Consider the following 26647-nt stretch of genomic DNA (forward strand, 5'->3'; position numbering starts at 1 on the left):
GATTACTCTTCACCTTCCTTCCCAGCATCAATTACACCAAGACAGAAGGCCTCATCCTTGCTTGCATTCTATTTTTTAGGTTAACAAAGTCAAATAAATTGTGACACTCATGTACACATAATATAGTCACTTCCACTTCCATCAAATGTCATGAAGCCAAATTTCAATGGTTGACGTCTAGAACATGACTTTCATGGAATTTAAAGACTAACGTGGATAGCATGAGCACTGAGAGAATGGTATCTATTTTGGGGTTGAGAAGTAAGCGACATGGACTAGAGGTGAAGTGATGAAAAGGGGTGGTTGTGTGGAACTCAATAGGACCTGATGTCATATTTGAGAGAGAAAGTGGGAGTTATGGTCCATGTGTCACCTAATGGAGTTTCATATTTGAGAGAGGAGGGAAGGAGGTGAAGTGAAGTGAAGTGACAAATCAAGGGGTTGTGTGGGACCTGATGTCATAATGGGGAAACGCATGCAATACATGGGGAGTTGTGAGAGAGAAAGAGAGAGAGGTGAACCAGTGAGAGCATATGTCATAATGAAGAACCCAATGGGGAGGGAGGGAGGAAGAGAGTGAGAAAGAGAGAGAGAGGTGAAGTGACAAAATAAGGGGCTGTGTGGAACCTAGTGTCATTCTAAGAGAGAGAAGTGGAGTGACAAATAAAGGGGTTGTGTTGGACCCAGTGCCATAATGGAGAATGAAAGAAACAAGTAATTATTTTCTGGTTACATGTCCATGCTCAGCACGGGCACCCCTTCCTAGTTTAAGAATGAAAGAAACAAGGGTGCTACAATGGGATTCTACCATCTATGTAGGCAGTTTATTAATTGATATTAAAAAATACAAATTCAGTTGATCAAACATCACTTATACAATGAGATCCCCAAGAGTACCCAACTTAAACACCCATCACTAAACCACTCATCTCTCCTCTCCCCTACCAAACAGAACAAGTCGAAAAAAAAAAAAAAAAAAAACAACCAACACCCCCAATGAAACCCACTCCCCCACCTAGGTGACATACCAATAAATCTACCATTCATCCTTCCATAAAGAAATAAATATCCAGCTCCTACAACTTGTAAACCTCTGCTTCAAAAACCACATATGTATCCCTAGATCCAAGGACCTGTACAATGGGAATATACATGAGGTTGGATCAGTATATCACTATGCCCTAAATAATGTGACCCTTTCCAAAAACAGTTTATGTATGGACCACCAAGAACTTAACGTTCCATTCAGTTCGGTTCATACTGCTTCCCCTGCATTTGATTTCTCCTAAAATAATGCATATATTTCTCTCAGCCCAAATGCACCCAAAAATAGCAACTGATAGAATCCCCCATATATTCTCACTTAAACCTTTCCACCCAAAGAAGCTGCACCATTTCCTATATGTTTGGATAAAATGGCAATGAAATAGTATGTCATTTCCTACGCATCAGAGCAAAATACAATCATTACTATCCATCACCATGCCCCTTCTCAACAGCAGTAGGCATTTATCTAACACCTAAATCAGGAATTCCATACAACTGTGCTGTCATGGATCTCATAACAATCACTTACATCCTTCTTATAAACTGCCATGTATAAAGTTGGACAAATCACCATAAGTTGAAAATCATCACACCATTTCCTATATTTTTGGATAAAATGGCAATGAAATAGTATGTCATTTCCTACTCATCAGAGCAAAATACAATCATTATTATCCATCACCATGCCCCTTCTCAACAGCAGTAGGCATTTCTCTAACATCTAAATCAGGAATTCCATACAACTGTGCTGTCATGGATCTCATAACAATCACTAACTAGTACATCCTTGTTATAAACTGCCATGTATAAATTTGTATAAATCACCATAAGTGGAAGATCATCACACCATTTATCCCTCCAAAAGTTACCTATTTCTTGTGCCATATTTGGATAAATAACTTGCCCCCATAAGTTGTCTTGTTGTTCAATGAAACCCCAAAACCACTTGCCTAGCAGGACAGTGTTCATAGCCCTCCCCAAGCCACTTTCATTCTTTGGCATGTATACCTTCTTCCAAGCAACCAAATGGAATTTGATATCATCCTTCCATCCCATCCCTTCATAAAAATCCCTCATTATTTTTTCCAACTTTTTTACCGCTGTAGATGGCAAAGAGAAATGTGATAGAAAATAATTGGGAATCAAGGATAATACACTCCCGATTACTGTCCTTAATAGGCATCTAGCCTTCCAAGAAGCCAGTCTTTTATCAAAATGTTCTACCATAAGATCCCAAATCACCATCATCCAACCGTTATCCCAAATATTTGGGGTCAGCTACATGAATCCTGTTTCGCCATTCCGTTCTGTTTAATGTTATATCCTTTGTTACCAGTTGGATCTCAAATATTGTTGGGAAATGCATCAAGCCCCTAGTGGCAAGCCCAAATACTTTGTTGGTAGCTTTCCAACATTACACCCGAGTATATCTGCTAGATGCTCTAATTCAGGTATCTCCACAACAGCCACTTATCTGCAAGTTGACATGAAAACCAGATATGACTTTCAACCACCTTAATATTTTTTTTTATCAATAATAATTGAACCAAAAAAAATATGAACCTTAGGTGCATCATCTGCTCTTGTGAAGCTTCACAGAAAAAAAAAAAAAAAAAAAAAGAGATTTCCTCTATCTCATCTCCCACAAAGAAACCCCTAATGAAGCCTCCCTGACCAGCCCTATCAATTAACCTGCTAAGACTAAGAGCCTCAGTAACGAAAAAGAATAGAAAAGGTGATAGTGGGTCACCTTGCATAATTCTCCAGGAACTATAATATTTGCCTTGCAAAGTAACATCTATTATTACCAAGAAGGATGGCATGGTTAAACATACCTCAACCAATTTCTCCATTTACAGCCAAAATGCATTCCTTTTAGTATGAACCACTCCTCAACACCATCAACCACCTCAATAAAACTTCATGACTCCTGGCCAACTCACAAATTCCTCAGTTTGCTGTGAGATTTGCAAATTTTAGATGAAAATTAAGTTTACTCTCTTACAGTGAAGCAACTAGCCTAGAGATACCCATTTTTCTACTTGGAGGAAGTGATGGACATTTGTAATTGCAACATGGAAAGAAAAAAAAAAAACTAATAAAGTGTTCTCCTGAGATTTTTTTTCCTGCCCAAAAGACAGCAGCTGAATCCATGAACCAATGGGCTATGAAATGCTATCAGGTGTCAATAATCCATATTTAAGTGGAAATATGGAATGTGTCTTTGGTATGAAGCATGCAAATAAGTAGTATTTCATTCTATCATTCCAATGACCAAAAATACATTATTATTTTACTCTTGAAAACCAATACAATGCACAAACCTGCTATTCCATGTATGAACATGAACTAATTAAACAAGAAGCACATACCTGCTCTGGTGGTCTGGTTAAAGCAGGTGAAACTGAAATGCTTGCAACTAGGCCAGATCCAGAAAGAATATCCTTCAAAATGCCACTGATGCCAAGGAGAAGTAGAGTTTTGGCACCCAAAGGAGACCCACTGGCACATGTTGAAAGCAGGCGGATTAAACCCTGCACAGGATAGAAGTCACAAAGGAGGCCTACAAAATAAGCAATTAATCCAAAACTCTGAATTTGAATATACCGTGTAAGTAGATGTGCTAAGGGATGCCTGACCACCTTTAGAATTGCTTAAAGAAATAAGAGAAGCAGCTTGTGCTACTAGTCCATGATTACACAGTTCATCTAATTTTTCTGGTGATGATGCAAAAGCCTCTGCAATTCGAGTCAAGCAAACAGAAGCATGCTCCAAAACCTGCAAGTACTAAACACGCCAAAACTCAGAACAAACAGGAGGAAAGAGAGAGAGAGAGAGAGAGAGAGAGAGAGAGAGAGTACTGCTTGAAGCCTTGAACCGTGAAACTTGGAAATGACAATCTCACCTTTGAATCGTGGTACTGAAGAAGGTTTGTAAGCAGTGGTACAGCTTCCATCACAAAGTCGGCTGCATCTGATGGAAGTTTCTTGCATATGTTTGCAGCAGTAGATAATGCAACTCGCTGGAGCATGAGGCAAGTGCGCGTGTACACACACACAGAAACACCAAGCAGACGCAAAAAGACATTATTCGCTCAGCCTCCCAAGAAGCATACAAGCAACCTAACTAGTTGGAAAACAACATTAGCAAAAAGACTTAGAACTACCTGAACTCCTGTCGAGAAAAAGTCCAGATAAGATAGCACTGCCATAAGAGCACCTGCTCGCAAGCAGGCAGTTGGGTGTTCTTGGGAAATCTTCTTAAGAGCTTGCAGAGACTGCATGCATTGGAACAAACACAATATGAGATTATCAAACTCCAGTGAAAGAGCAAGTATCAAATGAATAGCGATTTTAAGGCAAGGAATGAAATTGGCATTCTCAACCAGATCCTATAGGAATCAGAAAAACTGACCTTTCCTCCTCTCTTTTCTTTTACTTTGTTCCCTACTTTGGGGGTTTGCTTGAACAGATGACCAACAGGGAAGAAAAAGATATGGAAAATGTTTAAACAAAGAAAAGGATGCACCTGTTCAGCCAAGTCCATGTACTCAATAGTGAGCAGCCGTGCACAGAAACATGAAACAGCGCCATAGTGAACAACAGCGGCACAGGACGATGGGAGCACATCGCAAAGGTGGGTGAGAGCCCTGGCAGCTAGCAGCATGATATCAGCATTGCTCTCGTGATTAAGCAGTCCGACAAGAACAGGCACGAATGAATCAACAGAGAACGTGCTCAGCGATTCTTCAGTCCCAATGGAGAGCATATCACAGAGTTGAGTTAAGGCCTCAACCTGACGCCCTTCTTCTCCATCCGCACGCAACCCAGACAATATCTTCTTAAGCCGCCCGCTCTGGTGAGAGGATGATGTTGCTGCCACAGCAGAGGAAGGAAGAAGATCGTCCAATCCAGCACCAAGTTTCCGAAGAAGCCCTTGAAGAGCGCTGCTCGCAGAGGTCAAATTCTGGTGTAAAATGCCAACGCCTCCTTCGCTATCATTATCATCATCAATCCCACCGCCACTACCATCAATACTCAATCCTAAGCTATCTCGTTCCCTATCCCTAGCCCTAATTTCAGGCTCCTTCTCTTTCCCTTTATCCGAATCTTTCTCTCTCTCCGAACCCTGATTCCTTGCACGTCGGCTGGATGACTCGCGGCGGGAAGCAGAACCAGATGATTCGCTATTAGAATCCATGGGAGCAGCAGATGCCAATGATTCTTGTGACCGTGAATTTTGGCGGGAACGAGTGGAAATTATCGAAATGGAGGGAATAGACGAGGGCGATGCAACAGACAGACGAGCTCTCTTGCTCGAACGGGTAGTGGGCTGAGATGAAGGGGCTGCTGAGGAGGCCTCCGCCCGCTTCCGACTCCGCGTTTCCATACAAAACCCCCCTCACGACGAGAAGCCGCACGCCTTCGGCGGCGATCAAGCTTTCCCTGATCCACCAAACTCTGGCATCGCTGAACCAACAGTTCCAATCAGGAAAAATAAAGCCCTAGCTGTGTCGAAGCTGATCAAGAACCAATTAACTTCGCCTTCCAAAGTAACCACCAAAATCGAAAATCACCTACAAACCCTAAAATCACTGTTAATCAGCCTTTCTGCAATCAGAAACTATTCGGTAAAATCATTCTGCTGTGAGGTTCAATCAGAATTACACATTTTTAGAAGAGTGATTAAGCTCTTGCCTCCAAATTTTGCAAATGATACAACATATTATTTATGTCCACATAGAGTTTTAAAGAAGAGACTCAGAAGTCAGAACGCTCTGGTTTAGAAGAACAAGAAAGTATCCCTCTCTCTCTCTCCCCCTTCTCTTATTAAGCTTCCATGGCAATGATGAGCCGATGAAGGCTTCTCCTTTCACCCCGTCTTAATCGGCATATGCTTTTATGTGCTTTGTTATATATTTTCTTGCGCTGAACTGCTGTTTTTTTTTTCCCCTTTTTTTTGGGTGAAGTGCTGAACTGCTGATTTGGGTGGGCACGTCCCACTTTTGATTTTTGACGATCTCGGCACGAAGGCACAAATTCACTTCTTCGTGCCCATGAAAAGGAGATTCCTTTCTTTGTAAAATGATATAAGAAAAGGTAAATTACAAAGACCCCCTTGTCCTATGGGGTCAGTGATAAAGTCCCCCTGTATTTTTTTCGACAAAATCCCCCTGAACTTTATCCATTAAACAAAAACCCCCTCCGTTAATATTCTGTCAGTTAACTTCGAAAAAATTTTCATCCGATTATTTAAAATTTTTTAAATGACCAAAGTACTATTTTTATATTGTTCATTGTCTTCTCGATTGAATCTCAAAACTAACCTCAAGCATTTCCCCTCATTTAGACTGATGCTTGGGAGTTGGGAGAAGATCAGACAATATGAGAGTGCTCTTTAGTTGGGAAAGCACTCTCACCGGATGGACCTTTACCATCCGGTGTGTTGGTTCCGAGAACTCTTCCAAGTCCAATGTTTTTTGGTATCCTTTGGGATGTATACGTGCGCCACCCCTGTTAGTGGAGTCTCGCTGCAGTCCCAAGGCTCTTCTTCTTCGAGTTCATTCTCTGGTGGGTTGTCCTCACCCGACGACGGATCACCAATTCCTCCTCCACTGGAGGAGATTAAATCCCAGGTAGCACCCAGGAATACCCATTATCCAAATGTATTGTGGCCGGACTCCAGATTCTCGGATTCCCCTGCGGCGAAGAAAGCCGATGAAAACTTGATGGGCGAATTGAGTCTGTCTAGGGACTTAAGTAAAATGCATATTAGAGATGATCAAGAGGTTTTATCGATGAACAGAGCGTTTCAGAGAGAGCCTTACAGTGGTTTTTGGTATAATGATCATTCACCAGTCAGGCGAAATCAATGGTTCTTTTGAAGGTTGTACCAGAGAAATTTCTGATTATGGAGACCTTAACTACTCTGGTTCCACGGCTCAAAATAATTTAGATGAGGAGATGTCGTCGGCATTGTGGAGAATGCAGCAGGGATCTCATTTCGGTAATTTATCATGGCCCTGTTCTCTCCCCGTCGACCTGATGTGCAATTTTCCCAGCCAAGTTGCTTCGTAGACCAAATCAATCCTCCATGGGAGCATGCAAACAATGTAACCTTAAATAATTTGCAACTCCGAGCATATTTTGCTTTTGGTAGGAACTTGTACCATAGGGGAATTCGGGTACCAAATGTAATCCCTTCTTTAACTAGGCCTTCTGCTAACGATTCTTTCCTATTCTCACAGCAAAAGAGGATAAATTCTAGTGGAGACAGGGTTGCTTTGAATTTACAAAGTTCTCGTTGGACACATTTAAAGCTGCCTTCGGGTGTAGAAAATCAACTGGGCTACACCATTCCAATGTTTAACAGAAGGGCAGGAGAAATTCCCAACAGTTGGGCTGCTCAATCTGTACCATCAATGAGAAATATGCATGATCTTGAGGCATTTAATTGTGAGGATAGCATCATCATACAGGGAAAAGGATTGAACTATGTGATCAACAAGGGAAATGATCATTCAATAGGACATAAAAAAGGTTGTGGCAATGCAATTGTCACAGAACACCTATGGCATAAGAGTTCTGGGTTGGATGGTCGATTCTGCTCTGGAGGAATCCCTACTATGAGTTATGAAAATGGTTGCAGTCCACAGATTTATTGCCCTTTTCTGCCACCTAATTATAATTCATTGCTGTAAGCCCAAGGCTATATCTACTTCATAGCAAAGGATCAGCATGGTTGTCGGTTTTTGCAAAGGATATTTGACGAAGGAACACCACAGGATGTGCAAATAATGTTTAATGAAATTATCAATCATGTGGTAGAACTTATGATGAATCCATTTGGGAACGGTTCCCATAAGGCGAAGCTCAATGAATGATGTGCTGAGAGACAAATCTCTGTATCACTTTGAAAAGAAACAACGCATACGCATGCTTCCTCTTGACAGATACGTTGATGCTCCTGATGTGGTCAGTGGCAATGGCCATGAGGTATTTGTGTTCTATCCATTCCTCTCAGACTTTCTGTAATCTTAATACCAAGCAAGCAAAGAAGAAGATGACGATTTATGGTTGCAATGGAATGGAAGGTTACACACAAACAGATAAGCAGAGAAGAAACCATGCATCAATCCAAGTGGTGAACGAGTTTAGTCTTTCTCAGATTTGGATTCTTTCTGGATCCTTTGACGGCCCAGATCTCAACAGCATAGAAGCTGGTTGGCAGGTACTTGTTCTACAGTTCTTGTACGTGGCCATGATGTTTTGACCATGGAAAGGAAGATAACCAACAACCAAAACAAACAAAATACTCTGCAGGACCAGATATTCATTTCCGGTTAAATAGGTTTTAAGAGAAAAGGAAAATAGAAAAAGTTTAGTGGGGTATTTTAGTAATTTAACACTTTCTGTCACAAGAGGGTCCTGGTCGCCAAAACAGTATAGGGGGGACTTTGTCACTGACCCCATAATACAAGGGGAGGCAATCAAATAATTATGTCAATTGGACAAAGCCGAGGTGAAAGGACAAAGCCACATAGCAATATCTGAAACCAATAAAGTGGTTAGAGGCCCGAGGAGTTGTTCATTGAGTAAGTACTCCGACGCTCGAATTAGTGGGAAGAAACGGTGGTCGAGCCAAGCAATTGAGAGCAATGCTAATCTGAGCAGAATAACAACATGAATGCTGAAGAGTCAAAAATCCCTTACATTGAGCGGGAATTACCTTTTTATAGCCGAAGATTCGTATTTTATTTAGGTTACATGGTACCAGTGTGGCTAAAGTGATAAAGTGGTCGTAAAAGTGACACAATGGTCAGATTTTGTATTCAATTTCACTAATTTATGTAAAATTTAAACATATCTTAATTGAAATTTGAAAGATAAGTATAAAATTAATAAATTTTTATTAATTTATAGTATTCTTCGTATGAGCTGTAAATTGGCAAAAGTTGAATTTTAGATATTAAATTATCATTAATTCTTATATTTAATTAGTAATTTATAGAATTAGTTTAAATTTTTATTACTGTAAGCATTTCTTTTATTTACAAAATGCACAAATTTTGTTAGGTGAAAAATGAGGCAAAAGGGTCCGTATGACATTATCGACTGACAAAGGCAGTCCAAATCCAATTCAACCACATGACATGACATTCTCAATTCAATACCTATGTAAGTGTAGGCTCTTTGCAGTAATGTCAATGGACCTTATGTGCACCTTGTTGTCCCTACACCTTAATCCCCTTATAATCTCTGATATGTAATACAAAAAAAAAAAAATATGTTGCACCATCCAATGAGAATGTCCAACAGTTCATTTTAAATGGGTTTAAATATATTTTAAATTAATATAGTTGTACAACACTGCAACTAATATTTTTTTTATTAATTTCTAATATTTTAAATGGACTTTCAAAATAGTAGGAAATTAAAAATGAGTTAATGCACTCCATTAATTATTAATTTTATTGGAAATTTCATTGTTATTAAATGAAATTTTTAATTTTTCTTGAAAATTTTAGTAATTATTTTTAAATGTAACTCATTGATCCTCTTATGGTCTATAATATGTAATACAAAAAAGAACAGTTGCACCATTTAGTAAGAGTGGACAAATGTTACTCGTATTAAATTTGAACGGGATTTAAATAGGTTTTAGATTAATATTTTATATCATTTTCAAATAGATTTTAAAACATTGAAATTTAAGTTTAAATTGATAATAATTACTTTAGATTTAATAACATTTATTGCTTTATCATTAAAAATAATAATTCATTTAACTTAGCAAATTTCTTAAATGTCATTACAGTCATATGTTAACTCTACTTTATTTCCATCAATTAATTAAAATATTTTCAACTTTTTTTCAAATATATTTTTTTTTTAATTTTATTAAGTAAACTTAATTCCATTGATGTTACTATTAAACTTCAAAGTTTAACTGTATCATTAATTTAGAATTAACTTATTAAGTAATGTGGGGGAGGGAGAGAGAGAGAGTGTGTGTTTTAAGATAAAACATGAGGATTAATGAAAGTAATAGTCTAGGAGTGGGTAAGCAAGATAGTGGCAAATGCATACTAAATCTACGAAATACCAAAAAAATAAAAGACTAACTATAATTTGTAAGAAAGGTTTAAAATATTGATACGGCCTAATATGCCAGTAAGAGCATATTGCCCTATACCAAAGCTTGCTACCCCCCCCCCCCCCATTTTTCTTTGAAACTGGTTCAGAGGGCCGGTCTAAGGCTGATCTACTCACTGAAACAGTTCAGACCCCGATACGACCCCTGTAAGGGCATATCGTTAAGCCACCGATACAATATGATGCACCCGATATGTGGTGTATCATATTGAAATTTTGAACCTTGCTTATAAGCTTCTAACAAACAAAAAAATATAAAAATATTTTACCTCAATGGAGAGTAGTTGCTGACATGGACAGTTGCCTTTTATATATGTATTTAGATTATTAGTTATATGGGTTTAAATTAATAAAAAGTAGTTATAAACTAATATTTTTATTAATAGATTTGTATTGATTTTTATAATCTTTAGATGGAATTTAAATGGGCTCGCACATGGTTCAACTTGATGGACTACCAAAATGCATGAATGTAGAAGGATCAAGTATTAAAGCTTAAGAAAATACAAGGTTTTTTTTTTTTTTTCTGGTAGATAAGAAAATGCAAGGCTTCAAAGAACAAAATATATACTCCCACAGATTAATACAAAAAATGACATAATTTTTCTATCATTCTATGAAATTAGAAAAATAGTACAGAATGAATAATTGTGGAGGGAGAGGTATAAAAGAAAGTGAATGAAGTGGCTATGGTGGGCAAGGACCACAAGGTTCCAATTTGATGTTTCTACAAACAGGCTCACACATGCATTTTTAAGAATTGGGCCTATAGTGGCTAGGCCAGGTTTAACGAAACCTGTAAGCAAACTTAAAAATTGGGCCTAAGGCCCAAGTCCAGAGCTCAAGCCAGCCTGTTCGATGCAGGCCCAAATCTAGCCTACCAGCGCATGCTCCAACAAGTATCCAAGAGACCAAGAGTTGTTGAACTTCATATTTGGGCTTTCGTTCAAAGCTGGCCCAATTCCATCACATCATTGATTGCTACGAAATATTCTGCATGATTTTGAGCATCACTCCATCTACTTCGTTCATCGTTCGTTGATTGTATTGCCAAACATGCAGTATGTTTGTCTAGCCGACCACGTGGTCCGTTGTTTCACATTTCTTATTTCCTGTACTCATGAAATATTTGATGCAATGAAATGCTTTATGTCTTAAAAATGCACGATAAACAAACCAAACTGTGTTACTGTGTATGATGTTAGTCACTAGGCAAGAATAAACAGTGCTGGGTGGTTAACGAGTCTTATCAGATTGTGTACCCACTTTAGTTCGACCCATTTAAACCATATCCATCCTGCCTGTAAATCAATAATGGTAGAAATAGAATTGCGTTTTTGTTGGGTTGGGTTATCCGAGGTTCTTCAACTCTAACTCAACCGGAATTGAAATTAGGTAAGCATGACCCTATTGTTAATCAGCTAAACTGACTTTATTGAGGTAGGTTCGAGCTAACCCAACCTCAATAATTTAATTAGGGTCGATTTGGTTCATGGGAATAGATCTAAATTTAGAATTGAAATAAAATCTCATTTCAGCTGATTTCAATTTTCATTCTTACTCTAGTATGGACCAAATAAATTATGAGAACAGATCATTCCAATAACATAGTATTTTTTCAAAATTGCAAAACCTTATGGTGGTTCAAAAGAAATTGCAAAACCTTATGGGAACATAATATTTTTGCAAAATTTATATCCATACAATTAAGTGGATGATCTATTGGTGGGTGTGTTCATGTCTTATTTGGCCAACACAACCATCATGATTTAAAAAAGTGATACTCTTTTATTCAATTTACCATTTATGATAATTGCTATACTTATAATTAAAAAAAAAAATGGATGTTTTGGATGAACAAGGTACTATTTTTCCTACACGAGTTTTATAAAACATGACATATGATAATGCCAAATTGCCAATACGAAAATGTTCCCCTTAATGGCATCTTCACGATTCGTCCAACCAAATACCCCCTTAACCTTTAGCATGATTTAAAAAAAAAAGGTGATGTGGCCTGCCCCCAAATCCTATGTTATACAGCAAGTCCGCGTTGGACTACTATGACAGGGAATTGGCCCACCAACGGAATATTACGATGATAAATGAGATGGCGCCTTGTTGGTACATAGGGGCAGTGGGGTCCATTTAGAATAAGAGACTGCGAGCACGTCCACAAAACCGATTGTGCGTTGTATAAAAGAAATCAGCCACCTTGACAAAATTGCCCATTTTAAGTTGTTAATACTCGTTACTTCCAAGGCTCTGTTTCAATTTTCCCATGGAAGGGACCCGGATCATTCTTCTTTTTTGTTGTCCACTTCTTCCAAGTTCCAAGGGTCCATTTGTTGTTTCATGATCTTAGTCGGAATCACGAATATTCCAAACAGAATTCGAACTTAAAATTAGATCCAACCGGAATAGAATTTTCGTTCACACGGAAAGGGAGGAAATTATCAGGCTTCAGAGTCTCATGGGCTGAAGGGGTGTCAATTCGATTGGATTTAGTCCAACTTGGTGCAGTATAATGTGAATTCACTTACAAATGGACCTGATCCAAATCCAATACAAATCATAGACTGAATTGGATACAATCCAAACCAGATAAAATATCAAAATTATATAAAAAAACAGAATATATAAAAATTACAAAAACCATATTAAAATGAAGAAAATCTGAAAAATACAAAAATATTACGTTTTGATATTGAAAAAGTATTTTTGTAAAAGTGTTTCCATAAAAGTACTTTGATAAAAGTAATTTCATAAAAGTGCATTAATAAAATTATTTCTATAGAAGTTATAAAAGCACTTTCGTATAAGTGTTTTTTGTAAAAGTACTTTTATAAAATATTTTTGTATAAGTTTTTATAAAAATATTTTCGTAGAAATGCTTTTATAAAAAGTATTTTCGCAAAAATGCTTTCGTACAAGTGCTTTTATAAAAGTACTTTCATAAAAGTGTTTTTATAAAATTACCTTTGTAAAAGTGCTTTTATAAAAATATTTCCATAAAAGTGCTTTGTGATTTCATTTAAAAATACTTTAATTAAAATGCTTTCGTAAAAGTACTTTTACAAAACTGATTCGTAAAAATGTTTTCATAAAAATACTTCTATAAAAAGTGCTTTCATATAAATATTCTAATAAAAAATACTTTTATAAAAATGCTTTCATAAAAATGCTTTTATAAAAATACTCCCATAAAAATGCTTTATGATTTCGTTTAAAAGCATTATCGTAAAAATACTTTTATTAAAATGCTTTCGTAAAAGTATTTTTGTAAAACTGCTTTATAAAAATGTTTTCATAAAAATACTTTTATAAAAAGTGCTTTCATATAAATTCTAATACTTTTTTTTCGTAAAAATACTTTTCATATAATTACTTTTAATAAAAGTGTTTGATCAATTTCAAATGGGACAAAAGTCTTTGATGGATATCAAATGAACAAGAATTCGGCCTCATGATCAGTCCAATTAGATCGGCCCAATCAGTCCAAAATGATCGAATTATTAAAAAATTGATTTAGGTCCGGTTACATTGGCCCAATTGGTCTAAACTGGATTAGATCCAATCCAAACAATCGATTGACACCCGTCGTTCTGGTTATTTCTTTCCAATTCTAAACCCTTATTACCACAATCCAAACGGACCCTAATAAAATCTTACCATTCAATACCACCGATTTGATTTTAATTTTGTGAAAATGCTCATTTTGGAAGGAGGAGTATAAATATAAAATAATTATAACACTATACAAAATACAATCTATAAAATACAAAATTAATCCTTCCAAACTGAGCAATCTTGTTTTTGTATAAAAGAAATGAAATTCAAACGTCATTACAGAATCTTCACTGTGGGAACTGCTTTTCTTCTTTTGCCGAAACTGTGTAAGAACATAATTGGGTACATAGTTTGGGGAGTCGAAGAGAAGATAAAAATAAAGGAACAAAAGCATCATCAAGTCATCAAGTGGGAATTACAAACTTGTAAAAAAAAAAGTGGGAATTACATAAAAAAGAAAACGGAAAACGACACAACCCCATGCAGCCTCCCCAGCTCCACCTCACTCTGCAATGAACCTCTAATAAAAAACACGAGGTGTCATCACAAAGTTCCAACAACCAGCAAACAGCACCCTTCGTTTCCGAATTATTTACACAAAGACCCAAAGACGCCAACTCACCAAAAGCAAACTCATCAATCATCGTTACTCGTAAAAAAGAAGAGCAATCATACTCTCAACGGAGGCGTAAAAGTCGCCGGAGATTATCAGTCGCTCCGGCATCGATCCCACCGGCTTCGACATTGCAACTGTGCTTCGGCCTCAGAGAGAATTTTGGTATAGGCAAGCTACTCGGGGGAGGAGACAGAAGGAAAACAGAATCAGAAAACTTTTCTCCCTCACCTTCAATGACCATTGTAGCACTGGCAGCAGTTGATGATGACGAGGCTATAGGTTTCCAGGCCCTAGATACTTCCTTCGGAAGCTCCCTCGGCTCCGGTCCCAACCTATTAGTTGACGTGATCACCAAGCTCTCTGTTGCTACTGCCGTCGTCGTCGCTGGTCTTAAATCTTGTTTCGAGTTTTGTTTTTTGGGACTGATCGAAGGTTTGGGTTTCTTTGGTGTGAGATCTTGGTCTTTGGTTTTGTTGTTTCTTCTGCTAGTAGGATGACAGGAGCGGCCTCTGTCTCGTGATGGGAGAGGAGGATAGGTTTTGGAAAAGGGGAGAGGAAGGAGAGGTGGTTGCCGTTGTGAGTAATTGATAACCGAGAAGGGAAATGAAGAAGAGAGAGATGGTGGAGGCCCGAAGATGCTGAAAAGATGATTTGGAGAAGGAGCGACGTTTTCAGAAGGTCCGGAAATGAAGGTTTGGATGTTTCTTTTGGGGTTCCTCCGAACATGTTTGCGAGGAGAGATTGATTGATCGAAAGAAGGATGTAAAAGAACAGCCTCCATGACTGATTGTGTCGATTCAAGTTTTCAACTTGATCCTTTTGAAGATAATAGATTCTAGAAGGAACTGAGATCTATAGGAAATTTTCACTTCTAAAGTACAAAGCAGAAAGAGAAAAAAAGCGGCGATGATCTCAAATAATAAAAAAGATCAATAGCCTGTTAAAATTCGCTGTTCCAGCCAGAAATCCTTACAGATCTACAGCTAACTACGAACAAATCATGAAAAAAAAAAGACCGAGGAGCGATGAAATACTATACAGAAAGCAAGATCAAAAGGTTAAAAAAAAGGCTCAGCTGAAAGCCCTGGAGTTGCTAAATTTCATTCAAGGAACTTCACCGGCGATGAATACTCACCATAAGAATCTTCTTTTTAAGATTTTGAAGAAAAAGGAGACATCTATCGAGTAACTGGATCAAATCATCAAAACGCACTGCCTCGCTGAAACCAATTTTGTTTTCAACTTGAACTATATGGGAAAAAACTTATAAAAAAAACTAAGAAGAAACGAGGAAATCTTCTCTCATCGAGAGAAAAAACCTATACCTGATGATAAACATAAATTCGACCCGTAGATCGATAGATAAATAGATCCGTAATCGCTGAGACGAGAAGCAGATCTTTGAGCTTCTTTTAAAATGAATGTTCAAGGAACCCTAAACACATGGTCTGATAAATGGTATCCTTCTTGCTGCTTTACGCGAAATCTGTAATGTGTCGACATCCATTTTTATAGACGAACCGCCAACGGCTACTTTATTTTTAATTTTTATACACTTTTAAATTGTATTTTAATTTTTTTATTATGTTACTCCTAATTTGCCGACAACCCATTCGGTCGTCTACTGCAAACGCCAGGACCAGATACTGTAGGGCGGCAACCGCCGATTCGACATTGACCGTTGGATCTAGATATAAAGTATCCGTTGGAGGAATATAGACCGTCGATGTTTACATCGGGTTCCCCAAAGTTAGTCCAGTGGCGAAAGAGACAGGATATATCCCAGCCATACACGTTTTTGACTGGACGGCGCTGGTATTAATAACAGTTGTTATGGCCTCACGTGGTGGGCATGGTAAAAAAAAATGTTAACTTATTAATTTGGATTATTTTATTTTCAGGTACGGACCGTGGCACCGTGCGGTGGGGCAGCTGGGCCTGGCTTCTTGTTTGGCTCTCTGCTGATTGTAGATCTGTGATCCAGAGATCGCATCCCGCCCCTCATTCACGGTACTAGTGAAATGAGAAGTTCTCTACTTCTCTGGTAAACAGATATTTTTGCTGTTTAATGACAATGACGTAACCAGCAATGGCCAGATCAATTACCAAATAATCACCTCCTTAAAAATAAAAAGTAAAAAAATTCACATGCAGCATTTTTGGACCAATATTTTAAAAATCGACTCGGAGGCCGAACTGTTTTTGCCTTCGGGTTGCAGGTCACCGATTCGATCCGGTTCAGACCGTGTCACATGTATAGCATTAAATAATGTATAAATATGTTTAGATATGTTATATATTATTTTTTCTTTAATTTATGTTTTTTATTTTTTTATTTATAAAAAATATTAAAAATTGCATTTTGAGGCTAAAAGAGTTTTTTTTTTGCAAAAATAGCATGGTAAGGCTATGGGCGCATAGATCTCTAAAAGTTGTCCAAAATAAAATAAAATAAATAAATACCTCAATCATACATTAGAGTGTAAAGTTATGGCCTCTGAAAGTTTACATGTATTTAGTGTACAACTTGTGATCCAATCACCAGATTAATGGGTCAGTGGTTGAATTGGCCGGGTCAAACGGTTCTTGATCAAGTCAGCAATTGTTGACAGTCGAGTGGGACTTGACTGAACCAAACCTGGAATCCGGGCTGGGTGAGAATTAGAATAATTCAACTGGTTGAGTCAATGATTGGTTGCTTGAATGGTCAACGACAGTAAGGACAAGAGATATCATTTTAGGCTTTTTTTTGCAAGATAAAATCAATGTTTTAAAAAATGATATGGAACCAGAACTGGAACCACTTAAGCCGCCGGTTTTTGAGTTAGAGATTCGACCATTCAGTTCAAATAAACATCTTATTTTATTTAAAAAATAATTAAAATAAAAAAATCAAAACTATTATTTGAATCAATAAATCAACAATTTAACCACGTAGGTCAATGAATTATTGACTAAATCAATGGCTTTTGATTCAAAAACAGTTTTAGGGTAAAACAAAACAGATTGCCTGAATGATTTCCAGATAAACTAGTTTCACTGTTCGGTTCAGTCCGGCTTTCAAGACCTTAGATAAAATAACCAAATAAGCCATTTGTGTTAAACTCATCCGTAAGACTACAATTTGTATTCTCTCCTGCTTCGTATTGCAACATAAAATCATCTCTGACTTACAGGTTCAGTTTAGAAAGATCATAAATACACATTTGTATTTTGTAAACAAAATATAAAATACAAGGTTTTGTATTCTATATATTTAGTATCTATAATATTCTCAAATTGAACCAAAACGATAAAATATTGTTTCTTATATGAGAAATTCACTTATAGACATGTATAATGAATGGGTGGTGGGTAGACTTTGCAATACTTTGTTTGTTTGAAGGGATGTCTTGGGAAAGATATAATTTATTAGAATGTTCTGATTTATAGATATATTAAACGTAAGGATTAAAATATTGATATGATATGTTTATAATAAAAACTGGAAAATAAAAAAAGTTGGAAATTTTTGAATAATTCAGATTGAACATGATTTGGCAATGCATGCATTTTCTGTTTTCTAGTTAGATGAAACCTCAAATTGTGCCTGATGAAGCAATAGTAGTCAGCGGTCAACACTCTTACTCTTACATGGTGTTTGGAAGTATGGATGCTTTTTGGGACCGATTTTCAATAAAAAGTGCTTATGTTTCTAAGACCCGTTTTTCATAAAAAAACATTTTTGCCATATAGACAGTGAGCAATAATACTATGTTGTTTGGTAAGGTGATTTTCATCACCGCTTTTCATGTATGTGCCGACAAGTAAGCACCACATAGGATACACATCAGTCAATCGTTGGGAGAAACAGATGACTAATGGGGTCCTGATTTTCAAGGCATACTCGATTTTTTAATAATCAATTGAACTAAACAATGAGATATATGGGCATTTATTGAAACGCCTATATGGATCCGATGTGGCACCATTTTTATGAAAAATGGTCATGGTTCCAAACATCCCCTATTGGCTATGAGAAGCTTAAATTTACCATTGTTATTAGCAATGCATTGTTGGATATGTATTCCAACAATGGATTTGAGTTGTCTTGCCTATTAAAGACTGTAGCTCTTTATATCTTGTTTGCTTTGTAAAAATGGTATAGCCCACATTAAAGCTAAAAGAGGAAAACGTGTTGTTTGGTCTAGAAAAAGCAAAAATCTGACCGACTTTTCCTTTTTGTGATTATTTTAAAAGTGATGAAGGAAGATTTGGCCCGACCTCGTAAATATGCAATACGTGGCAAAGGCAACAGTTCGGCACAACAGCATGCCCAAGGCGCGAGCACCAAGGAGCCCGAACTCTCCCTTAGGCCCCGAGCCTCACACAAGGCAACGACCCAAATTGGCCTGCCCCACGACAGTTCAGGACACTCCCCTATCCGAACTCAAGACTTCACATCGCCCACCACTCCAGTATTTCGCCTCCAGGACGCCAAACTGAACAACCGTACCTCGCTTGACACCGAGATAGTTCATACCCAGGGGTGGCGCACCTGACTGACTTAGGATTTGACGCTTGACAGCCGCACTCAAATGTCCACCGGCCACCTGCTACTGCCATCTCCAATTGCAAAGACGGCTCCGACAAAGAGAGCAGTGGAGGTTCTATCACAGCAGAGGTGATGACACCCAAACTGGTAGGAGCGCAGAGATAGTCATACCCGACCTGACAGAAGCCTCGGAGTGAGTGTGTGAAGTGGTTATAAAAGGCTCCCTACCCCCCAAGAACAAGGTATGTGAACTTTGCGCCATCTGGTTTTATATTGCCTTTGAGAGAATACTAACTTGAGCTTCGGAGCAATCTCACCGGGTTCCCCCTAGAGTTCCCTCATCTTCTCCATTTTAGGCTCCCAGTTGCTCCAGTCGGAGACAAGGTCGTTGACAGCTAAGACCAGCCGGATTGCGCATCATCAATTGGCGCCATCTGTGGGAACGCTTCTAAAAGCCTCCCTTTAAAACTCTCATAACCTCCTCTTCTTCCAAAAAAATCCAACACCCATGGCTTCTTCCAGCAATGCCGAACGTGGCACAGAAACAAACACCACTGGGGAACAACTCCAAGTCCCCGTGGTGTGCATTGGACAGTTCACCATCCCCCTTCTGGTGGATGGGATCCCCAACTTGAATGCGCCACAAGCAGTGGCGCCCCTAAACCTTTCTACCCTGAACATCCCTCTTCCACTCCCTATCGAAACAACTTTTGTTGAACCAACTGCTGTCCCCATAAACCTGATCCAATGCATGCGGGCAATGCAAGTCCAAATGCAACAGTTCTAGTAGCATCAACTTCAGTAGCACCAAGTACTACACCATCTCTCTCAACATCACTATCAACAGCATTTCCCTCAACTACCCCTGAAACAGTCACTGCTTCCACCTCGGCACCCTGGTCCGAAGCCGGTTAAGGCCTCCTCTTAGGGTGAATGCCCTCACCGAGGAGAAGCCTCCCAACTCCAGAACCCCCCTAATAGACAGGCCTCATCCCTAGCCCGAAGGGAAAGGAAAATCACCCCCGCCTCGCAGCTACAGGCAGGTTGGGAACCTCGTCCGCAAAGTCGGCACCTCGGCGCTCCAAGCCTGAGTTCCCACTCATAGAGAACCAATTCAGCACCCTAGCAGCAAACTATCAACATTCCGGGCCCATTGAGCTCAGCAACACAGAGGCTAGCAGCGCCAATACCAGGCCAGCTCAACAACAAAGGCATCGGCGATCTCCGAACTTCCACCCGTGTCCTGCCCGAGCTCAGAGGTAAGGAAGAGACGAGCTCGGACGAAGTAAAAGCTGCCCCAATTCTCTCAGTTCCTTTCCCCCTCGCGTTAGAACTCCTGGCAGTCCCCATGCCCAGAGACTTCAAGCTCCCACCTTTGGACAAGTATGATGGGTTCTTTGACCCCAACGACCACGTCGATGCTTTCCAGTCCCAAATGCACCTCGCTAGGGCCAGTGAATCATGCATATGCGTGGCCTTCAGGACCACCTTCGGGGGGTAGCCCGCACCTGGTGTAGGAACCTAGCCCCCGGGTCAATAAGAAGCTGGACCTAGTTCATGCAGGTCTTCACCGCACACTACGTCACCAGCAAGCGGTGCCCCAGAACTGAGGAAAGCATCTTCGGAGTAGTCCAGAGGGAAGGAGAATCCATCCGGGGCTACATCAAGCGATTCAATGAAGCATGCTTGCAGATACCGCGATTAGACCCCACAGTACAGCTCACAGCGGCCAAGAGAGGAGTAACACACAAGGAGTTCAAATGGCACATGGTAGCCTGTCAGCCTGCGACCGTGGCAAAATTCTTCAAAATCGTGGACAAGTTCATGAGAACAGAGGAAGAAATCAACTAAAGAACCGAAGGCGGGGTCGAGAAAAGGAAAAGAGAAGGTGAGCCCTCCAACTCAGGCGACTGAAGAAACCCAACTCAGGAGGCGAAGCCAAGCCAGCCGTCCCGAGCTCCCTTAGCAATTTGGACGGATTACACGCCGTTAGATACAAGGCGGACCGAGATCTTGATGACGATCAAAGATGCCCCATACGTAAAGTGGCCACCTCGCCTAAAGAGTAATCCAAACGAGAGAAATAAAAATTTGCACTGTAGTTTTCATAGAGATCACGATCATAGTACCGAACAGTGTAATAATCTCCGGGACGAGATAGAGGGACTCATCCGTTGGGGATACTTGATAAATTTTGTACAGCATAATGATAAGAATAATAAGGCAGGTCGGCAAGGGGAGCATGGAAAGGATGCTCCCGAGTCCAGTAGCAAACTGGCCAAAGTGTTGCAGTGACAGCCTCCAGAAGAGAGGCCAGTTTGGGGAACCATCCATGCGATAGTGGGAGGTTCGATGGTAGCAGGGTGTACTTCGGCAGCAGCCCGGACGTCAGTTCGCGAGGCAGCCCGAAAAGAACAGAACCCTCCAAAGAGGCCGAAGACAGAAGAACTGATCTTCTTCATGGAAGATGATGCGCAAGGAGGAAAAAACCAACTTCATAAACAAGTTCGGCTTGTACTGCTACAAGGTCATGCCCTTTGGACTGAAGAATGCTGGGGTGACCTTCCAAAGACTTGTAAATAAGTTGTTTCGGCCCTTATATAGCACAAAAATAGAATGTTATGTAGACGACATGGTCGTCAAGACGCAGTTCTCACAGGAATTCATACAAGACTTAGATTCCGTCTTCCAAATTCTGCATCAATTTAGCATGAAACTGAACCCCAACAAATGTGTCTTCGGTGTCACCTCGGGTAAGTTCCTAGGGTACATTGTCAATCGGCGTGGTATTGAGGTCAACCCGGACAAGATAAAGGCCATCCTAGATATGAGACCACCCTAGAAAGTAAAAGAGATTCAGAGGCTAAATGGCCGCATAGCCGCTTCATGTCCAAATCGCCTGACCGCTGTCTGCCTTTCTTTAAGGCAATCAAAGGCAAAGGGTTCGAATGCACCCGAGACTGCCAGCTCGCATTCAACGAGCTAAAGAGCTACCTCGCTACTCTGCCAACCTTAGCCAAGCCCGAGGAGGGCGAGGTCTTAGAACTGTACCTCTCGGCAAGCGAAGAGGTGGTCAGTTTGGTACTAATAAAAGAAGTAGATCGGGTCCAACGACCCATCTATTATGTTAGTAAAATTTTGCAGGGAGCAGAGACGAGATACCCGCAGATAGAAAAGTTAGCATACACACTGGTAATTGCAGCTCGGAAACTCCACCCATATTTTCAAGCTCACACCGTCATCGTCTTGACTGACAAACCTTTGAGGCAAGTCTTACTCAAGCCCGAGGTTTCCGGTTGGATGACGAAGTGGGCCATCGAGCTCAGCAAGTATGACCCCCAGTATAAGCCACGAACTTCCATTAAAGCCCAAGCCTTAGCAGGTTTTGTCGCCGAGTGCACATGCAGCCTCGAAGCCCCTGGGCTGGTAGAGCACGAGATCCCTAGTTCGGGTGAACCCGGAGCTCCAAGCCAATAGAGTCTGAACCCCGTGAAGTAGCAGCCAATGTGACATCTCTCCTGGTTAGGCCAAGCACGAACTGGGATGAGGAGCGTTGGATCCTTCACGTAGATGGCTCCTCGAACCAGTAGGGCAGCAAGGCTGGGATAGTCCTATGCGGCCCGGGTGGCACGAAATTGGAATACGCACTACGCTTTGATTTCGCGCATCCAACAACGAGGCGGAGTATGAGGCACTGATAGTCGGGCTGAACCTAGCGCAAAAGGTAAGAGCAAAGCACATAGTTATCGATAGTGATTCCCAGCTCGTGGTCAACCAGGTTATGGGCCAATACGAAGCACGCGAGCTCTCTATGATCGCATGCTTGGTAAAAGTAAAGGAGGCTCTGCTCAACTTCTAGTCGCACTTCATCAGGCAAATCCCGAGGTCAGAGAAAACTGAGGCCGACGCCCTGTCCCGGTTAGCCAGCACGAGTCACAACACCATGAGAACCGTGTTCATAGAGGACTTACCTCGGCCTAGCATTCTCGATGGGGCAGAGGAGGTCGCCCCCGTTCTTGAAGCAGAGCCGAGCTGGATCGACCCACTCGCGAGCTTCTTGCTAGATGAAACCCTCCATGCGGACCGCAATGCAGCCAAGAGGGTGCAGCGCCAAGCAGCCAAATATGTCATAATAGACGAATGGTTGTACCGACGGTTCTACACACTCCCCTACCTGCGTTGCTTGCGACATGCCGAAGCCGAGCTCGTACTCCACGACACTCATGAAGGTCTATGCGGCGGACACCTGGGGGGCAGAGCCCTCGCCCAAAAGGTACTGCGACAAGGATACTACTGGCCAACGATGAAGGCAGAAGTTGTCGAGCTCATCAGAAAATGCGACAAGTGTTAGAAGCATGCCAATATCCACCATCAGTCTGCTGCCGACCTCAAATACCTCACCAGTCCATGGCTCTTTGCACAATAGGGGATTGACCTCCTGGGGCCATTCCCGCCAGCAACAGGTGGGAGAAAGTTCCTAGTGGTGGCAGTAGATTACTTAACAAAGCAGATAGAAGCTGAACCTCTGGCAATAGTTACAACCCGAAACATATAGAACTTTTTTTGGAAGAACATAGTATGTCACTTCGGGCTACCTCAGGTACTGATCTCCGACAACGGCAAGCAGTTCGATGATATCGAGTTCCAAGAATGGTGTCAAAATATGGGAATTCGTCAGAACTTCACATCGGTCGCACACCCGCAGGCAAACGGTTAGACAGAAGTAATGAACATAGCCATCCTCCGCAGACTGAAAGCACGACTAGACCGAGCTAAAGGGTTGTGGGCGGACGAGCTACCAAGTGTTCTGTGGGCTCACCGAACTACGAAAAAAACCGCCACGGGTGAGACCCCCTTTAACCTTACCTACGGTATTGAAGCGGTAATCCCAGCGAAAATCAAAATACCTACACTACGACTAGAAGCATATGGCGATCAGACAAACAGAGACGAGTTACGTACCAACCTCGACCGACTGGATGAGGTAAGAGACCTCGTGCACATCCGGATAGCGGCCTACCAGCAAAACGTAGCTCGGTACTGCAATGCCAGAGTAAAGAAGCGGAGCTTCCGCGTCGACGACTTGGTTCTCCGTGAGATCATGGTACCCGAACCCGACGTGGGCAAACTTGGACCAAATTGGGAAGGGCCCTACAGAGTAAAGACAGCGCTCAAGGGGGCATATAAGCTCGAAACCTTAGAGGGCAAACAAGTACCCCGAGCGTGGAACATCGTCAAATTAAGGCGATACTACCTATAGACCACCAAGCGAAGTGAACAAAATCACTACCAGAATCCAAGGGCTAGGATGCCGAGCTAACGAAGGAACCTCGGCATAGGCAAGCAAAGAGAAGTGTCAGCCAAAGGCTCAGGCAAAGCAGAGACTATTAAAATAGGTCGTGCGAGTGTAGTAATCCGAGCAAGAAACAGATCGGGCATATGATTTGTTCAGAAAATACGGTCAGTTCGGGAGAAAGAACAACCAACACTTAACCAAAAGAAAAGTCAATCCATTTCAAAATAAGGGAGTGTACATTTCAAAAAAAAAAAAATTACATGTCACAGGCTCAGAGCTACTTCTTCATTATCAAAAGCCACTTCAATAATACCCGAAGGTCTTGCCTCGCCCTCGGAATCTGGCTCACCATCAGCAGTGTTGGCCATCTCTTGAGTTATGCACTAGGTGGATATGGCACTGATGTCGAGCTCGGGGTACGTGTTCTGGATCATCCACCGGCTCAGTTTAAAACCCCTTCTGTACGAGTCGATCATCAGGTCATCAAATCGCGGTGAGGCGATGTATTCATCGAAGGCCTTCTTCTTGGCATCTTCGGTGTCTTGAGAAAAGGTCTGCGTCCTCTCCCTAATATCCTCCTGAAGGTATTCAACCCGATGCTGTAGATCCAGCCTCAAGTCTGCCATGTACTTCACAACAACCCCCATGGCCTCAGCATCTCTCTGAGACCTTGCCTACCTAGCCATAGCAGCACGAGCAGCCACCTCAACAGCTTGCGCCTGCCTCGAGTTCCTCTCCACCTAGGCCGCTATGGCATGGATAGAAGAGTTCACCTACCAAAAGGAAAGAACAAGTGATTAAGAGAACAACAACAAGAGGGATAAAAGCAAAGAAGCCCGACAAGAAATCTGACTCACCACCATAGCATGAGTGGCAGCACGACAGGCGACCTAGTTCAAAGGAAGACCGGTCCACGTCGCGACCTCCTCAGGGAAGGTGGCCTCCCTACTCTTCTAAAGAGCATAGTTCAGTGACAACACACTCCTGAATTCCCCTTGGGCTCCCGAGCTTGACAACCCAGCTCGCGTATAAGCGGACCCAGAGTAAGCGGGAGCACTAGAGTAGGCTGGAGCCCCCATGTAAGTAGTCTCGGCATAAGGGGCCTCTGCCGCTTCTTGCATTGGAGGAGTCACCTCGGGCTCCCTAGGCGAATCCTCTGACGTGTAGTATGGTACCTCGGGCTCCTCTTCATGGCTTGGAACAGGTGCCCACCACGAGTCCTTTCTGAGTCCATCACACCTGTAAAAGAAAAGAGTTCAGCATCAGAAAAAATAAAAGAACAAAGCAAAACAAGAAACCTCTAAGCAAGGAACCTTCCCGAACTCAGACCTATCGCAATGAGCTTGGCCTCTATCAGATACTGATGGCATTTTAGCCCAAGCTGTGCCCATTGCCGGAGGCCCTTCACCATCTCTTTATCAAGCGTAACACCGGAGTCAAAGGCGGCCATCCCCACCCGGTCTGAAATGGCCACCCTAGTACACTTCGCACCCCGAAGTAGTCCCGCTTCCACGCCGGGACCTTGTTGGGAAGTTCATGTAAGAGCATAAAACCTAGGCGAGGAGACAAGTAATATGCCTGCCTATGCTCGAGAAGGGGACCCGCTTGCTTCTAAAGCATTAAAATAGAAGAGAATATCTCCAAGTCTAAAGAAAAGCCCTGTTTGCAAAATAGGGAGATTTTCGCCACCAAGTTACGAATGGAGTTCGAGTGAATCTGGCCGACAGTAATGCCAAAGTGGTTCATGACCTCGACAAGAAGGGGGTGGAAAGGCAGTCGCAGCCCCGCAATGAGCTGCTCCCGGAATATCACGATCTCTTCAGGACCGTGTTCCCAAGGAAAGCTACCCGAAGGTATGAAGTAGGCATACTCCCCAGGCAAGTTGTAATAGGTAATAATGGATTGGAGCTCCTCAGGCGTCATGGTCGAGGGGCCAAACTTGTCTAACATCTGACCATGATGAGAGGTGGACGCCAAACTGCCCGAGGCGGCTTGGCCTATGGGCTCAAACTCTTCCTCAAATTCTACCTCAGGTTTGCTAAGGCCATCGGGGGATGCAACTTGGTTCGTAGAACCTGCATTAGACCCACTCGAAGAACCGTTTGAGCTATCCGAGCCAGACATTGAGGAGAAAAAATGGATTCCAGGAAAGTACTCACCCAAAAAAAGGCTTGAACAGACTACGGGAACTGGAACACAAGTAAAAAACCTTGAATGCGAACTAAAAGCCTGGACGCGAGCTCAAGAAGCAAAGCACTGAAGTGACAAAGCGACTGGGGTCCCCCACTATTTATACCCACAGTGACCGAGAACCAACAACGCAGATCAAAGCCAATCCAATGGCCCACAGTCGCGCTGACCACACGTCCCCTGAGATCGAGACGTGATTGGCGTACGTCTTTCTGACATTGACAGAATGCCAGCGCACG

At 41.3% G+C, this 26647-nt stretch overlaps 1 protein-coding gene across 2 annotated transcripts in view; it reads right to left on the reverse strand.

Annotated features, from left to right (window-relative positions):
• Positions 1-5931, reverse strand: part of LOC148849936 (E3 ubiquitin-protein ligase UPL3-like) — a 37409-nt gene extending 31478 nt beyond the window's left edge. Inside the window, exons 1-5 of one of the 2 annotated variants that reach the window (XM_088947416.1) lie at positions 4576-5931; positions 4214-4324; positions 3953-4069; positions 3655-3825; positions 3420-3581 (exon numbers count right to left, since the gene is read on the reverse strand). In XM_088947416.1, coding sequence (XP_088803542.1) covers positions 3420-3581; positions 3655-3825; positions 3953-4069; positions 4214-4324; positions 4576-5436 — 1422 coding nt within the window. In that variant the 5' untranslated portion in view covers positions 5437-5931. Of the gene's footprint in view, positions 1-3419; positions 3582-3654; positions 3835-3952; positions 4070-4213; positions 4325-4575 lie in introns of both variants that reach the window. The other variant, XM_088947415.1, reaches the window with a different exon arrangement.
• Positions 5932-26647: the final 20716 nt, after the last annotated feature.

Source organism: Nelumbo lutea, chromosome 5 (assembly GCF_056320005.1).
Source record: "Nelumbo lutea isolate HS-2025 chromosome 5, American lotus-T2T, whole genome shotgun sequence".
In the NCBI taxonomy this organism is placed as follows: domain Eukaryota; kingdom Viridiplantae; phylum Streptophyta; class Magnoliopsida; order Proteales; family Nelumbonaceae; genus Nelumbo; species Nelumbo lutea.